The sequence below is a fragment of the Grampus griseus genome (assembly GCF_964374135.1).
Source record: "Grampus griseus genome assembly, chromosome: X".
NCBI classification, from domain to species: domain Eukaryota; kingdom Metazoa; phylum Chordata; class Mammalia; order Artiodactyla; family Delphinidae; genus Grampus; species Grampus griseus.
In genome coordinates this window covers 93442418-93458948 of record NC_138999.1, presented here as the reverse complement: position 1 = coordinate 93458948, position 16531 = coordinate 93442418, and the positions used below count along the sequence as shown (strand labels likewise).

The window sequence follows — 16531 nt, the reverse complement described above, 5'->3', positions numbered from 1 at the left end:
AGAGCATCTTTTACTTCTTTGCAAGAGTCCCGGGTCTTCGTGGGCCTGATTGACATTTGCGTCTCCAGTACGTGAGTCTAACCACTGCATAAAGCATCTGTCCTCTTCTCAGCCCTTTCAAAAGTAAATCTTGAAGGTGAATATTAAAGGGCATGTTTAATGGACTTTTCTCAGAATTTTGCACAGGTTTGTAGGAAATTGCGGACAGTCGGTAAAAGGGGCTAAGGGGCAGAGATGGAAGTGTTTATGAAAACAGGCTTTCTACCTGATACGGTGTTGTGTTCTCTGAGAGTTAATGCACATTACTAATGGTTTTCATTTTTCTGCCAAGAAAATTCAGTCCCTTCTGGGATTTGTTCTAAACAGACTAGCCGGCCTCTGTTGCACCCACTGGGGTTAATTCTCTATCTCGGTCAGCTAGAAAATGTCAGCCTGAACTCTCAGATTTAATTGTTACAGACACTTTATCACCAGGGCATTCAAAATCCTCAGGCTTCTCCCTCTTGCTATCATAATTGATACTTGATGGATATTCTCAGGCTTCTTGGATTTTACACATTCAACACTGTACAGGTGGCGGGGGCGCAGGGGCATAGAGAGGGAGCAGATAAACAATGTGTGTGTGTTCGCTGTGAGTGTCTGTTTCTAGTTGCAGTGCTGGGGTTCTGGGAACTGCCGTCAAAGATAAGCTGACAGGTTGGTCAACCGTGGGTTTCTGGGTTCTCCTCCCTTTGGCCCACCGAGGCAGTGTTCTCCAGGCACAGCCATTTCCGGGCTTCACTGCAAGCATGCGGTTGGCCATTTGGACATGGGTCCGAAAACGTCCTGATGCTCTCCAGAGTTCTGTTCTTTCACTCTTCTGATGGCCTAGCATTAACTAGGAAGAGGACAATATTATCCAGCCTGAATAACTAATCTCCTAAGAAGTACAAAGTTGAAGGATCTTGGCGCACATGAATCTTATTAAATGTGCTTATAAAATATGTTCTATCCAAATAAGCTTAGCAGCCCCTAAAATAGCCTGTTCTGATCCGTGTCTGGAACTTTGACATGCTTCATAGGTCTCTAAGCCAAAATTATTTAGTGAAGTGATGACAGTGTTCTTTGTGCATGGGAAAATGGGAAGCGGGGATGGTAAGTCCTCTGTTGACTAATCGTACTCCTTCTGTCCATCTTAGGGGCGACCAGGACCAATTGGAATTCAAGGTCCAGTGGGTCCTCAAGGATTTCCTGGCCCTAGTGGTTTATCAGGGTTGAAAGGAGAAAGGGGCTCCCCAGGACCTCTGGGACCGTATGGACCAAAAGGAGATAAGGTAAGAACACCAAAGCTTGATTTTTCCTTTGACTCATGGGCTGTGAGTGTGAAGGTAAAAGGTTCTAAATCTCAGTTCTGTTTATTTATGGAAAGGATACTAATCCCAGATACCTTGGTGCCAGGCTACATACTTTAATAAGAGACAGGCTGGGTGTTGTGCTGCTACAGCCCATTTTTGGAGAGATTCCCATAGCCAGCAAGTCAGAAAGTGCATGTATAAGCTATTTGCTAGACAAGTGGGCTGACCGTGGTGGGAAGTCATGTGGGTTTGAACTGGGCACGGGTCAGGAGGCCAATCAACAGGGCAGCAAAGGAATCCAAGCAAGGGGAACGGGATGCAAGGGGTCAGATGCTTGGAAGCCAGCTGGGCCACAAATATAGGGAAAGAGATGCAAGAAAGATTGGTCATGTCATGGTGGCTGGCTGACTGAGGTTAGCAGTTCAGTTTATGTTATCTGCCGATTTTAATCACCTCCTATTCACCCCATTGGTGAGGGAGGGATTCCTGCTCTAGGGTCCTGGGGATGGCCGAAGATATGACACCTGACATTGGACAGAAGAGATCAACAACAGGTTTATTAGTCACATACACTCACAGCACAGGGGAGGAGGACATCACACCCCATGCAGGGCCACACAGGGCTTGCGCTCTGGAACAGAATGGGCCACAAGGGGCTGTGAGAAGCAGACTTTTGTCATGTCAACAGGGTGAGTGCCCCTTGATTCTCGAGGGAGAGTATGACTGGCTTGTTTGAAAAATTCAGTGGGCCAGCAGGGGACGGAAACCCACTACTCAGGAATAAGCGAGAACTGCACCTGGTCTATTTAATAAGAAGGGTTGTTTGCCCAAGAGACCTTATCTTCAGAAGCAGAGTGGAGAAATGAACTTTTGCTTAGGCCATTTGAGGCCCTCCCAGTTTTCCCAGATGTCAAGGCAGCATGTAATATTGAGCCTTATTTTTAGGTCTTACACCACGTTGTCTAAGACAAGAACTGTCCGAGACCTTAGGTAGAGGCTAGTGATTGCTTGGAAGTGGAATAGGGAGCAAGGTGATGCAATGTGGGGAGGGAGGTACAAAATACTTCTTAACGACTTAGGTCATGAATCACATGAACAAACCCACTTCATCTAATGGAGATCAGTTATATCATCTCTTACATTCCTCTCCCTCCTCCTTTTCTTAGGGTCCCATGGGAGTTCCTGGCTTTCTTGGCATCAATGGGATTCCGGTGAGTGTGTTCATAGAAGCATTTTTGAAATTTATTTTATTGAAGTATAGTTGATTTACAATGTTGTGTTAGCTTCTGGTGTACAGCAAAATGATTCAGTTATACATATATATACATTTTTTCCATATTCTTTTCCATGATGGTTTATCACAGGATACTGAATATAGTTCCCTGTGCTATACAGTAGGACCTTGTTGTTTATCCATTGCACAGAGGCATTTTTAATACAACCTCTAGGTTCTGCCTCATAGCTCAAGCACTTTGGCCTTAACAACATCCTGTCTCAGGCACACGTGCTCAGGGTCAAGTGTTGAGATGTGCGTGGTAAGGCTTAAAGGGCAGTGCTCATCCACAGTTTCCTTGGGATTCAGTTACGGGCAGAGCTAAACCATATGGTTGGGGGATGCAGAGACATGTGCAGGCATAAAAGACCATCAGTATCTTAGACAAAGTGAGTTAGGTCTTATGGCTTGAGGGGAGCTTTCATTGGGGATGAGGGACTGGTGTGAAGATAGTGCCACATTAGAGCACATACATCCTCATTATAAGAAAATTAAGGGGGTTCATGAAATTAGATAGAAAAATACTTAGTGATACCTTAATACATTTAATTTTAATAATTTCTTTCTTCAGCCTTATTTCAGAGTGAATTTCCCTTTAGTTTTTTTTCTTTTTGACTCTTAAATACAATTTTTAAAGGTTGCTTTTTATTTACAGTTATTACAGCACATTGGCTATATTGCCTGTGTTGTACAATACATCCTTGAGCCTGTCTTACACCCAATAGTTTGTACCTCCCACTCCCCCATCCCCTATAGTGCCCCTCCCTTCCCCCACCAGTAACCACTAGTTTGTTCTCTATATCTGTGAGTCTGCTTCCTTTTTGTTATATTCACTAGTTTGTTGTATTTTTTAGATTCCACATATAATTGACATCGTACAGTATTTGTCTTTCTCTGTCTGTCTTATTTCACTTAGCATAACACCCTGCAAGTCCATCCATGTTGCTTTAAATGGCAAAGTTTCGGTCTTTTTTATGGCTGAGTGGTATTCCATTGTGGTATATATATATCACGTCTTCTTTATCCATTCATCTGTTGATGGACACTTAGGTTGCTTCCATATCTTGGCAATTGTAAATAATGCTGCTATGAACATTGGGGTGCATGTATCTTTTTGAATTAGTGTTTTTGTTTTTTTCGGATATATACCCAGGAGTGGAATTGCTGGGTCATATGATAGTTATATTTTTATTTTTTTGAGAAACCTCCGTACCGTTTTCCACAGTGGCTGCACGAGTTTACATTCCCACCAACTGTGTAGGAGGGTTCCCTTTTCTCTACATCCTTGTCAACATTTGTTATTTGTGTTCTTTTTGAGGATAGCCATTCTGATAGATGTGAGGTCATACCTCATTGTGGTTTTGATTTGCATTTCCTGATGATTAGTGATGTTGAGCATTTTTTCATGTGCCTGTTGGCCATCTGCATTTCTTCTTTGGAAAAATGTCTATTCAGTTCTTCTGCCCATTTTTTAATTGGGTTGTTTGTTCTTTTGATATTGAGTTGTATGAGCTGTTTATATATGTTGGATATTACCCCCTTATCAGTCATATCATTTTCAAATATCTTCTCCCATTCATTAGCTTGTTTGTTTGCTTTGTTGATGGTTTTTACAAAGTGGCTACTCCTAAGGTCACTTGGAGACAGCCTCTTCCATTCATCCTGAGGAACTGGCTTTGCTAGAGATAAGTGGGGAGTCCGGAGCTTGCAGACATCTCCTTTTCCCATTCCATCCAGCTCAATCCCTTAGTTTCTCCATTTTCACCCAATATCCCTACTTATCCTGCCACTGGAGGTTGCATGGTAACATTTCTCCAGCCTCTAAGATACAGTATTTGGAACTTACTGCTATCACTTTTTAGTTATATCCTTCAGCACTTCTCTATATATTTAATCTTTAGCCTGGACTGTGTTTGCCTCTAGCAGTGGTTTTCAACCTTAAGAGAAGAACCAAATCTTGTGTAGAAGCTCAGCATATATAGAACAGGAAAAAATGGAGCTCCTCCATTTGAGGGAAGTCCTACCTCATGCCTTTATCTTTCAAACAACCTCTAAGGAGTTCTTTTGAATCATATCAAAGCAGTTTGGTAAACTTTTGACTTAACAGCTTCTTGTGTTACACTACATAATCATCTAGTATCAGCTAAGGGGGTTCGAATTTCTTTGTGCCAATCTATAGGAATTTCTTGAGTACCCGCTATGTGCTAACACTCTACTATGGGAATACAAAAAAGGCATATGGCTCTACCCTCAAAGGTATTATCATCTGATTCACTTTTTCCCCAGATCTCATATACATTTGTGGATTTAGAGAATAGAAGGCTCACTTACCTTGTATTTGTTATACGTATCAACAAATCGGCCATCATATTTCTGCCTGTTATTCAACTGCAGAGTCTGAAAAATGCCCAGGAAGGGGCCAGTGGGGAAATAAGTGGATGGGGTTGGCCACCCTTTTACGCCATCCCCTGGCATTTTCTCATGTCTGTGTTCTATGACCACGTCGTCCAGAGTCTCCACTCAGAATGTGTATCTTGTGGGAACCAATGGGTGAGGGAAACTAGCAAACTGGAGGCCACCTCTTCCATTCATCCTGCAGAGCTGGCTTCACCAGAGATGAGTGGAGGATTTGAAGCTCGCAACAGTACTATACCCTTCCTCCCGTAGTCTCTTTTTAATGGGGGCTGGAAGGAAATGAATCCTGTGAAGCAGAGGCTGATTCCAGTTCTGAGCTGGAGCCCACCCCAGAGTCCAGCTGGACACTTCTGCCTCCAACTTGTGGCCAACAGAGCCAGAGGGCTTCTAGAAATTGACCACTTCTCTTTGAGGGCTTCGTTGCTTGGGAGAATGAGTCGCAGCTGTCCAGATTCCTCCAAATGAGTGCGCTGCTCCCAGTAGAAGTCCCCACTCCCTTGGCCCGTAGCTTGGCCCTTCCCTTGACCTAAGGTTGCACACTTTTTCTTTTGACTTTCAATCGCTTTAGCTTCAGGCTCCAAGCCTCACTTACTCTAAGAAATTATTACCCCCTGTTCCCTCCCTCTCTTCCAGCTATTCATGATGTATTAATGAGCACCTCCTGTTGACAGCTTACCTCTCCTTTCCATCTCTGTTCTTCCAGGAGTCTTTGGCGTCTGTCCCACACACTCTAGCTCCTTATTACATATGGTGCGTGGTATTTATTGACTGTCTTGTACGATAGCCTTATCTAGCTCCTTGAAAGCACGGAGTCTGTCTTCTGCTCCTCTCAGAGGCCTCAGAGACCCCAGGGCTAAATTCAGCATAGAGCAGGAACTCCAGAAATATTGGGGGGACTGAGTCCAACCTCTAGTGCCTATAGAAGCAGCAGTTCTCAGACTGGCAAGACTCCCTCAGATACCCTCAGCCCAGTCAGACTAATGATTTTGCCCAACTCTCAGCAGCACTTTATTAAGCCATTTGACTAAAACCAACAGCTTCCCTAAAACACATCTTACTAAACTGGATCACTGCACAAATCTGGTTTCCCCTCTTGATATTGGCGGACTGCTCACATCTGTGTCACTGGTTTTGGTCCCAGAACTCCATTTTTGCTGTCATGTAGACACTTTCCACATGAATGAGCAAGAGCATCCAAGTCTGTGCACTAAGGGGCACGGCCACCAGTTGAGAGTGAACAAACAAGCAGTCATAAAGATATTCAACATTAAAACAACGTGGACGAGGGGCGGTAGGGCTGTGGCTTTTAATGATATCACAGCTGTGAGTTGGGCTGTTGGCACCCACGAGAAATGTAGGTTGAGCCAATGTTTTCAGTTCAAATAAGTTGGAAGCAGAAGTTTTCAAGTTGTCCTTTGCAATTTATGTTTAGCTTTTCCCATGGAGTCAATCTCAAACATTTCCCCGCCTAGAGACTCATAAATGAACACACGAGGTTTGTATCTTCAAAGTGACCACATACCACTCACCAAATGGAAACTTTTCCTTTGTACTCTGGGTTCTGAGGAACAGTGTTTTTCTGGAATACAGCAGATCCACCTATTCTGTGTGTTCAATCCCCTGTGATTATATAGAACCATGGTTTTCTCCCTCAAAGAGCTGCATTCCCTTGGAGAGCTGGCACACACATATGTAAAGTCATTATCTCTACCCAGAAAGGGCAAAACCAAGGTCCCAGGGCTAAGGAAGATCCCTAGTACTGAGCCAGCCTGTTGTCTTGTCTTAACTCATCTCTGTTACCCAGTTGAGAGATAACCCCTAGCAAACTTGGCCGGGACATTTAAAAATGGTGATTAGGATCCCAGGAAGAAATAGACACTCTACCTGAAGGGGTCGGCTAAATAGAGTTAAGTGAAGGGCTTATTTAAAGGATGCAGGCGGGGTTAAGGGAAACAACAGTGCAGGGTGAAGCAACCAGCACAAAGCTGTTACCACCCCTAGTCCCAAAGGGGAAAGGAGGAATGGTAATACTGGAACCCTGTAAGACCTGGAGCCATGGAATAACAGTTGCCCAGTGGGAGCTAAGATTATAGAGAAATGTGGCCACTGCCAGAAATATAGCCAAGGAGGGAGGGCATGGGAGAAATAAACAATCTGTGCTCGTCCTTCTCGTGCTCTCCCATCTCCTGCTTGTGCCTCCCAGTGACCAAATATAATTGGAAGACAGAGGGAAAGGGAGCCTAGACAGTACCATCCGTGAAGGTCAGCCTCCCAAGGCACAGATCTAGGGAAGGTAGAGTGTAGATCTTCAGGGCAAACAGGAATAGCCATCTCATTTGGTAATAAGATGTTGATGACTCTAGTAAGCTGTCTCAGTTTCCCCAGTGCAAATAAAACTCCTCGCCTGAGTCTGGAGAGGCACAGCTTATAACAGGTTTATTGCAAAGATATGTTTATTGACCACTCCTCTGGACTCTGCATTCCATAAGTCCAGCAGTCTAGACTCATACTCTTGCATTAACATATCATCTATCTCCTACAACTATAATAGCAATGACAATGAAACAGAATTCTGTGGAGCATTCTCACAATAAGCATTTGACAAAAGGTTGTTTCCTCTAATAATTTGAAAAGTTGATTTTTGAACACATGGCATGTTTCCCTCAAATCATTAAACATATACACATATATATTATACATATATGTATATACTTTTTAAAGCCAAATATATATTTTATATATATTTTAAAGCCAAAAAATATATATGTATATACATGTATATATATGTGTATGTGTGTGTGTGTGTGTGTGTGTGTGTGTGTGTGTGTGTGTGTCTATATATATATATATGGCTTTTAAAAGTGTGTATGGGAGGGTGGGAGTCTACCTTTTATTGACCCATCTAGATTTTTGGTCTTTCAGGTCATCTCTTTGTTCCATACCCAACACACAACCTGCTTTTGATAGATTGAAAAAGATATATTTCCTAAAAAGAGGTAGATTCTGTGCACCAAGAAAGCACAGAATTATTGAATTCAGACACCAACTGTATGTGAATGATTACTGATTCCCCAGCAAAACAACTGCCTCAGTAATGAGTATGAAGAAGAGAAGATACAGTTCCTTGACTGAAGCAATAGCATGACGTGAGATAATGACAAAATAAGGTTCAAAGTGTGGTTCTTCCTTGACTTGTTTATTTTTGACCAAGCAGCATTCAGGAGAGGTGGTGCTATGGAAACTCCTTCTGCTCTTGACCAAAATCCAGCCTCATTTCCCATGCAGAACTTCCAATACAGAAAGCCGTGCCAGGCTGCCCAGGTTCCAGTCTGTTCTGAGGAATTCCCAAGGCCTGGCATGATTCCCTGTTGGTAGCAGTCCAGCTGCCTGGCAGCTAAGCCCCATCTTAGTACATCTTTGTACTGAAGGAAGGTGAAGTTGCAGCACCCTGTGTAGCCCATCTCTTCACGTTTGATCCCTTTGGTTTCAGCTTGGATCCTATTAAAACATCGATCTTTTGGGGAGGGGTAACACTGAGCTGTCATCAGCCACCTACACCTGAGTATAATGAACAGCGATGGCAGCAGAGGCGATGGGGCAAAGGGAGTGGGCAAGGAGCCAGAGTTTGACAGCATCCTTGACTTCTCTCGCTGTGGAGCTTGGAGTAGCTGAGAGTCCTGTGGCTGACTTGATCCCTTCTTTCTCTTTGAACAGGGCCACCCTGGACAGCCAGGACCCAGAGGCCCACCTGGCCTGGATGGCTGTAATGGAACTCAAGGAGCTGTTGGATTTCCAGGCCCTGATGGCTATCCCGGGCTTCTTGGACCACCCGTATGCTGTCAGATCTTTGTACATTATTTCAAATGTCTTTGCTTGCCTCCAAGTGTGCCCTATCTTCTGCTTCTCTGGAGAGCTCGTTAAGTAGCCGAGGGGCAACCACTGCAGACCCTTGTCCAATGCAGGAGTCTGTGCTGGTAGCACCACAACATTAAAAGTCTAAAGAAGAATACCAGTTTCAGGGAAGTGTACACATGCTACACTACTTAGGGTTTGGTTTTTTTTAATGATGCTTTTCGAGTTGGCAAGATTATGAAAAGACTGTAGTAAATTTTAGAGCAAAGTACACACTTGGGCTATTTGACATTTTCCCACATTAGACGATATGGGGAGATGCAGTACTTGGAAGGCCTACATGGGATCATGGGAGCGCTAACAGTGACCCAAAGGGCTTGGCAGGCTTGGTCTCTACCAGCGATTCTTAACCAGCGGCGATTTTGCCCTGGCCCCACCCCCGGGGACATTTGACAGTTATTATTGACACTTTTGGTCTTCATAACTGGGGGTGTGCTACTGGCACAGGATAGCCCCCCATCACAACATCAAGGAATCATCTGTCCCAAAGTATCAATAGTGAGAAATGGTTGAGAAATCCTGCTCTACACTGACGTAGTTTTCCCTCTTCCCACCCGCTCCCCACATCACAACCCTCAGTTCTGGGATTGTTAAGACGTTTATTGGATCTTGGTGTCATCACTTTTATTTCATTCCATTCATCCAGATAGAGCTCAAATATTGGAATCTAAAAGATCTCTAGGGCTTCCCTGGTGGCGCAGTGGTTGAGAGTCCACCTGCCGATGCAGGGGACGCGGGTTCATGCCCCGGTCCGGGAAGATCCCACATGCCGCGGAATGGCTGGGCCCGTGAGCGATGGCCACTGGACCTGCGCATCCGGAGCCTGTGCTCTGCAACGGGAGAGGCCACAACAGTGAGAGGCCCGCATACGGCAAAAAAATAAAAAATAAAAAAATAAAAATAAAAAAAGATCTCTAAAAGATACCATGCCCTTGCAAGGCTACTTTTATGAGTGGCTGAAAAGAGAAAAATAACACATTTCAAGCCCATTCTCAACCTCATTTGAAATAATCTAAGAGAGTAAGGGTGCTGATGTGATACATTTCGCTAGAAATTACACGATCTGTTGGACTCCATAGCTACGTGAATTAATTGGCGTTTTACTGGAAGAGAATTGCCTTCAGTGACCAAGTTGTGGGTGTGAGTGCATACGTGAGAAGGTGAGACGGAGAAAGCACAAGCGCCAGATTGGCATAAGGACCTTCACAACTAAGGACCAAACCAATATGCAGCAGGGAGTGGGGGAGAAAGATGTATTACCAACATAGTATGAGCTGGTTGAGTCACAGAGGCCTCCAAACACTGCCATGGCAACAGGGGAGGAAAACAGATCACATCTGTGTTAAGACAATGGAAATCCAGCAAAGTAAGGAATCACTGCCCCCAAGAGGGAGAAAAGGAATTTTGAGGTAATAAACAGCCCCTGACAGCCAAAGGACCAGGGTAAAACCTAGTCCTGTCCCTAAACCTCTCCTTAAGCCTGAATAGGAACTTGGGTGTGTATTTTACTAAGCTGAACCTTACTAACCCTGCCGAATACTGAGTGGATACCCTTTGAATCTTCTTTGATGAAAGTAGTGGCCGTGAGAATAAGGGGAAATTGGAAGTGTTAGGCAAGAAGCTGGTTTGCGCTTCTGGAACCACATTGTACTTTTATTATACCTATGGACCTTGAACTCAGGAATCCATCGTTCAATCAACGCTTCAGTCCCCAGAGCTTAGCCCTACCCCCAACACTAATCCCAACTTCCGCTTAGGTATAGGGATATTGATTTTCCCCAGGAGGCCAACATCTAGCAGACATTAGGTGGCATCTGCCACTGAAAGTCTGGCTGACTGGATGGGTTGGGCATACTTTGAACTGTTTTCCATGTTAACAGTGAGACACACCAGCCTCTTAGACAGGTGTAGAAACTGAGGTTATATGGTAGAAGCACAGGATGGAGATGGTTTTGTAGCTATATCTTAGACCAGGCGTCTGCAAACTGGCCCATGGGACCCTTGTCCCATGGCTTGCTTTTCCATTTTTAAAAGACTGTGAAGAAAAACAGAAGAATATGAACCAGAGCACAGATATGGCCCACACAGCCTATATTATTTACTATCTGGCTCTTTACAGAAAAAGTCCACTAACCTCTGTCCTAGACCTAGTCCCTGTCAGTGACTTGTACCTGTGAGATATGGAGCAGGTGAGCTATAGGCTTATAAACGGCATGTGTATTATATGTGGATGTTCAGATTGGTACTCTGAATAGATTCAAAGTCTACTTTCTAATCCCTTTACAGACTTCTGACTTGGAGGCTGGGGGAGCAGGCATGCAGCTCTGAGACACAGCACAGTTCAGGGGACGTACTTTGCCCCTTTAGCATGGCCAACTCTGCCATAGACTAAGCCACATGGTTTCAGGCTCTTGCTTTTCCATCCTCTGTCTGATCAGATCACACTATTAACAATACTGTGTGTGTGTGTGTGTGTGCGTGCGTGCGTGCGTGCATTTCTTCACAAAATTTTCTTATTTTGCTCAGGGGCTTCCTGGTCAGAAAGGCTCTAAAGGTGAACCTATCCTTGCCCAAGATAGTTTCAAAGGAATGAAGGTAAGAGCCTCTAAGGCAGACAGCTGAGTAGGCTATAAGCTGAGTTCCCCGGGATGGAGCCCCACATCCAATGAAAACATTTCCAGAACTAGCATCTGTGTCTCTATTTAAGGAGCAGACCAAGCTGGATTTTAAAAGAATCCAGAGCTTTTTGTGGTGGAAACATTGACAAATGTTTGCAACCATACTGTCAAAAAGATTTGCTTTGTAAGATCTAGGCCAAAAATAGGGGACAGATCAGCAAACAAACTGTTTGCATGGGCGTCATTTTCCTTGACAAGCCGAGACATTTCCTGGAGGCAGATACCTTTAGTCTACTACAGAATCTTTGATGTCTGCATACCTTGGTTTGAAGCCATGTATGTCTCTGCCCATCTTAACATGGCCACCAGCCCAGGATCATGGCTCCGCCCTTTTCTGTACCTGCATACCAGCCATCACCCTCGCTGGGCCCCTGGCTATCTACGAAAGTTGCCCATCAACCCTGCAGCTGGCTGGAAACGTTCATCTCTTCCTGGAATTGACAAGAACCTTTTGTATTCTTGTGGCTGTATTCTTGACGTATGCTGCCTGGTATCCTGTGGGCCTTCAGTAAACTCTGGTGCCAAATGACTGACCCTAATCCCTTGCAGAGCGGGAAGGGAGCCCATCATTTCCCTGGGAGCAGACGGGAATCTATGTGTGCAACATCTGAGGGGAAGATGCGCCCGAGCTCACTCAGCTGAAGATGGCATCTTTCTGTCTTCCACCCATGCACAGAGCCAGAAATATTGGAAATCACTTTGGAAGGCAGTGGTGGGTGTGGGTAGCTGAGAACTGAAGAAGGTACAGGGTTTGGGTTCTTGGCTATAGAAGCCATAGCTGAAGGTGGAATGTTAGACTTGGAAAGGACCTCATGATTGTCAGATTCATGTTGCTCATTTTACAGATAGAAAAACTGAGGTAGCCTGAGGCTATGTGACTCGCTCACAGGCACAAGCCAGCTTCCCGAGGAGCTAAAACCCAGGCAGTGCTCTTCCCAGGTTGCAGAGAGCTGATTTTTCACTATAAGCCAAGCGGGGTAAGACTAGCAGGTGTCAGAATGTGACCATTGTTGTAGCAAACGTTGATTAAATGGTTTTGCCAAAAACCAAAGAGACCCTGGACCCAGCGGAACACAGCAATTTCCACAAGATGGTTATAGTACAGATTCCTACGGTGACTTAAGATGCTGCAAAGTAATTAAAACGTAATCAGAGACTACATGCTCTATTGATTCTCCCTTGAAATGTCTGATTTGCGTTGTATACATATGGGCACAGATTCTCTGGGGATGAAGGTACACTGGAAGGTAGCTTTGCTTTCCTCCAGAAAGAGCAGGAAAATCACCAGCCCGCAGAAGCAGTTTCTAATTGATAAGTTCCTAGCAAAGGTGAAAATTAATTAATCCAAGTAAAATATGAATTCCTGTTCAACCAAGGCTATAATATTTTTCTTCTAGAGTCTAGATTTTTCTTAGGAAAAAAAAAAGTAGATGGTTGAATCTCTCCAATTCATGCATTATTTAAAACACAAGACCTTGACAGAGGAGGCCCAAGCTTCAGTGATGCGTTTTTATGCCTATTGCATCTTAGGTCAGTTATCTGTGAAATACCACAAGCTTAATGTATTCATCTCTTCAATGTCCTGCCTTTGTCTGTTTCTCAGGGGGAGCCTGGGCTGCCCGGACTGGATGGAGTCACTGTAAGTTGTTAACTATGTGTTGAGCTCCCAATGTTTTTCTAGTCAACAGTACCAACGACCCCTTTTCATTCCTCTCTACGGTGTTCGAAGGTCTTTGTAGAGCTTCTCAAGGACAATCCAGAGAGGTAAAGTAGAATAGATCACTCTATCGACATTTGCCAAATGAGAAAGTACTGAGAGGATGGACTGTCTACCTCCAGTGACATGGCAGGCTGGCTTTCAGACCTCTCGGCCAGGGACCTGCATCCTCCCTGGGATGTATTAGGAAAGAATTTTGCCTGGCATTTGGCAAGCATTTATTAAGTGTTTTCTGTGTGTTCAGAGTACTGTGGGTAAAATAAAAGAAGCAAAACACTCTTCTTTAAAAGGTATTCCACGTAGAAATTTTTTTTAGGGACTCAATAAGAGTGAGTCCATGAAAGGCCATGAGTTGTATTAATAAGAGCTTCGTTTTTCCTTGACTTTCCACATTGTCATCATTTTCCTTTGAAGTGGCTTCATAAAGGCCCCTTCTCTCCTCTTTTCCTGTATCATGGTTCCTTCCTTTCTTCTTCCATTCCAGAACAGATACTGAGCAGAACAGATACTGAGCAAAGGGCTAGGAGTGATCCCTGAGACAATTCAGACACGGTCTCTGCACACACACACAGCCACCTCCCACCCCAGGATGTGAAAAACTAGTAGGAATGTGGCGTAAGGATTCCACTGACATCATCAAGAAAGAGATGCTGTCCACCTAAGGCTACATCATGAGAAACTTTATATCTAAGAGAAGGTAGCCTCTGAAAAGTGTGGGTGACATTTAGGCTGACTGGCAATGGGAGGAAGCTTTCTAAACAGAGAGAGTAGTGTGAGCAAGCGCACATGTAAACAGGGATGAGTGAGGACCAAGGGCATAGAGGTCTCCTAGAGTGAAACAACATAGGCTTAGATGGTGTGTTACCTAATTCTGTAGAATAACATCCAGTGTATTTGCTGCATAACTTCTCTTAGAGATGCCTTTCCCTGCCCCCAGAAGTACAGTGTTTGCATATACAGACATGATAAATAAACCACTTAGATTTGGGGAAGGGGGAGGGTTCCTGGCTGGATAAGAGAGTTGTGATCAGTAAGGAGACCACAGGTTATGAGTTATTGTCAGAGCAATGTTCTACTCTCATATATTCCTGGGGAACCTTTGAACCCCTACTTTCTCTCCCTCCTAAGTCTCAACTTCACTTAGCCTCTCCATCCCTTGCCTAAGCACATATCACCTTATTCCTGCTCCTCAGCTTTAACAGGGCCATGCATTTTCCCATACCATCTTTCTCTTCAGATTTCGTTCTCTTGCTTTCAATATTGTCATCATTCATTTCAAAATATTTTCTAGTTTCCCTTCGGATTTTTTCTTTGACCCATGGAGACTTGTGGCGTTTAATTTCCCCAAATTTGTGACTTTCCAGATATCTTTATATTATTGATTTCTAGTTTGATTTTATTGCAGTTAGAGAGCATATTCTGGATGATTTCAATGCTTTTATATTTGTTCAGTTTTATTTTATGGCCCAACCTATGGAACTATCTTGGTGAATGTTCCATATGTACTTGAAGAGACTATGTATTCAGCTGGTTGGGGCGAGTACTGATGTTAAAATCTCCATCTAGGAACTGTGACAGGGCGAGAGAGAGTCATGGACATATACACACTAACAAACGTAGTAAGGTAGATAGCTAGTGGGAAGCAGCCGCATGGCACAGGGAGATCGGCTTGGTGCTTTGTGACAGCCTGGAGGGGTGGGATAGGGAGGGTGGGAGGGAGGGAGACGCAAGAGGGAAGACATATGGGAACATATGTATATGTATAACTGATTCACTTTGTTATAAAGCAGAAACTAACACACCATTGTAAAGCAATTGTACCCCAATAAAGATGTTAAAAAAAAAAAAAGAATAAAACAGGAGATATCAGTACAGACCCTGCAGGCAGCAAAAAAAAAAAAAAAAAAAAAAAAAAAATCTCCATCTAGAATCATGAATTTATCTATTTCATCCCTCCCTCAGTAATTAATAGAACAACTAAACAAAATATAAACAGACCTAATGGATCTTCTTTGTCCTCACTGATTTTTTAATCTATTTCTCCTTACAGTTCCATCAGTCTTTGCTTCATGTATTTTGAAGCTCTGCTAATGGGTGCATACACATCTAAGATAGATACAGATATATACATTTTCTATTCCTTCCTGATTCAGTCTTGGCAGGTTGTCCATTTCTTCCAGGTTGTCCATTTTATTGGCGTATAGTTGCTTGTAGTAATCTCTCGTGATCCTTTGTATTTCTGCAGTGTCAGTTTTTACTTCTCCTTTTTCATTTCTATTTCTATTGATTTGAGTCTTCTCCCTTTTTTACTTGATGAGTCTGGCTAATGGTTTATCAACTTTGTTTATCTTCTCTAAGAACCAGCTTTTAGTTTTATTGATCTTTGCTATTGTTTTCTTTGTTTCTATTTCAGTTATTTCTGCTCTGATCTTTATGATTTCTTTCCTTCTGCTAACTTTGGGTTTTGTGTGTTCTTCTTTCTCTAGTTCCTTTAGGTGTAAGGTTAGATTGTTTATTTGAGATTTTTCTTGTTTCTTGAGGTAGGATTGTATTGCTATAAACTTCCCTCTTAGAACTGCTTTTGCTGCATCCCATAGGTTTTGGGCCATCGTGTTTTCTCAGTTTTTAACTATCATGAATAAAGTTGCTATGAACATTCTTGTGCAATTCTTGTGGATATATTTTTTTTTGAGAAACTGCCATACTTTTTTGACCTTGATAAAAACATGCCTCTCTAGGGCCCACAAGGAGCACCCGGATCTCCAGGAGCTGTGGGACCCATAGGACCACCAGGATTGCAAGTAAGAACCAGCTAAATCTACCACGTGTTCACAGCATTCACGTGAATGCTTTCCCTACCAGGCCGTGAAGTAAATGTAAGCCCATGAAATGTAAGCCCTCCTAGCAGAGAAAGGCAACTTCCATTCTAGGAGGTTAAAGTGAAGCATGCTCTTGTAAGGAGCTATTTGTTATCTTCTTTTATCAGAGTCTCTCTGACCATCCACTCTGCCTCCAAAGCCTCCTAGTCTAGCTCAACCTAAAGTATAGCCCAAGGATGGCTAATACCCGGCACGTTTATTGTGACCTTCCACTCCCCTTACCCACGACAGACATTGCTAATTAATCACACCATTATCACCCACTCTGAGCACAGAGGCAGCTTCAAAATCTTTCTCAATCCTTCACCTTGGAGAGCTCTTCC

At 43.6% G+C, this 16531-nt stretch overlaps 1 protein-coding gene across 1 annotated transcript in view; it reads left to right on the top strand.

Moving 5' to 3' along the window:
• The window catches only part of COL4A6 (collagen type IV alpha 6 chain), a gene marked incomplete at both ends in the record, with an annotated part of 281869 nt that overhangs the window by 214550 nt on the left and 50788 nt on the right, over positions 1-16531 (top strand). Inside the window, 6 exons of the mRNA XM_082646879.1 lie at positions 1179-1313; positions 2501-2545; positions 8737-8853; positions 11461-11529; positions 13216-13251; positions 16068-16130. Of these exons, the coding sequence (XP_082503005.1) occupies positions 1179-1313; positions 2501-2545; positions 8737-8853; positions 11461-11529; positions 13216-13251; positions 16068-16130 (465 nt within the window). The remainder of the gene's footprint in view (positions 1-1178; positions 1314-2500; positions 2546-8736; positions 8854-11460; positions 11530-13215; positions 13252-16067; positions 16131-16531) is intronic.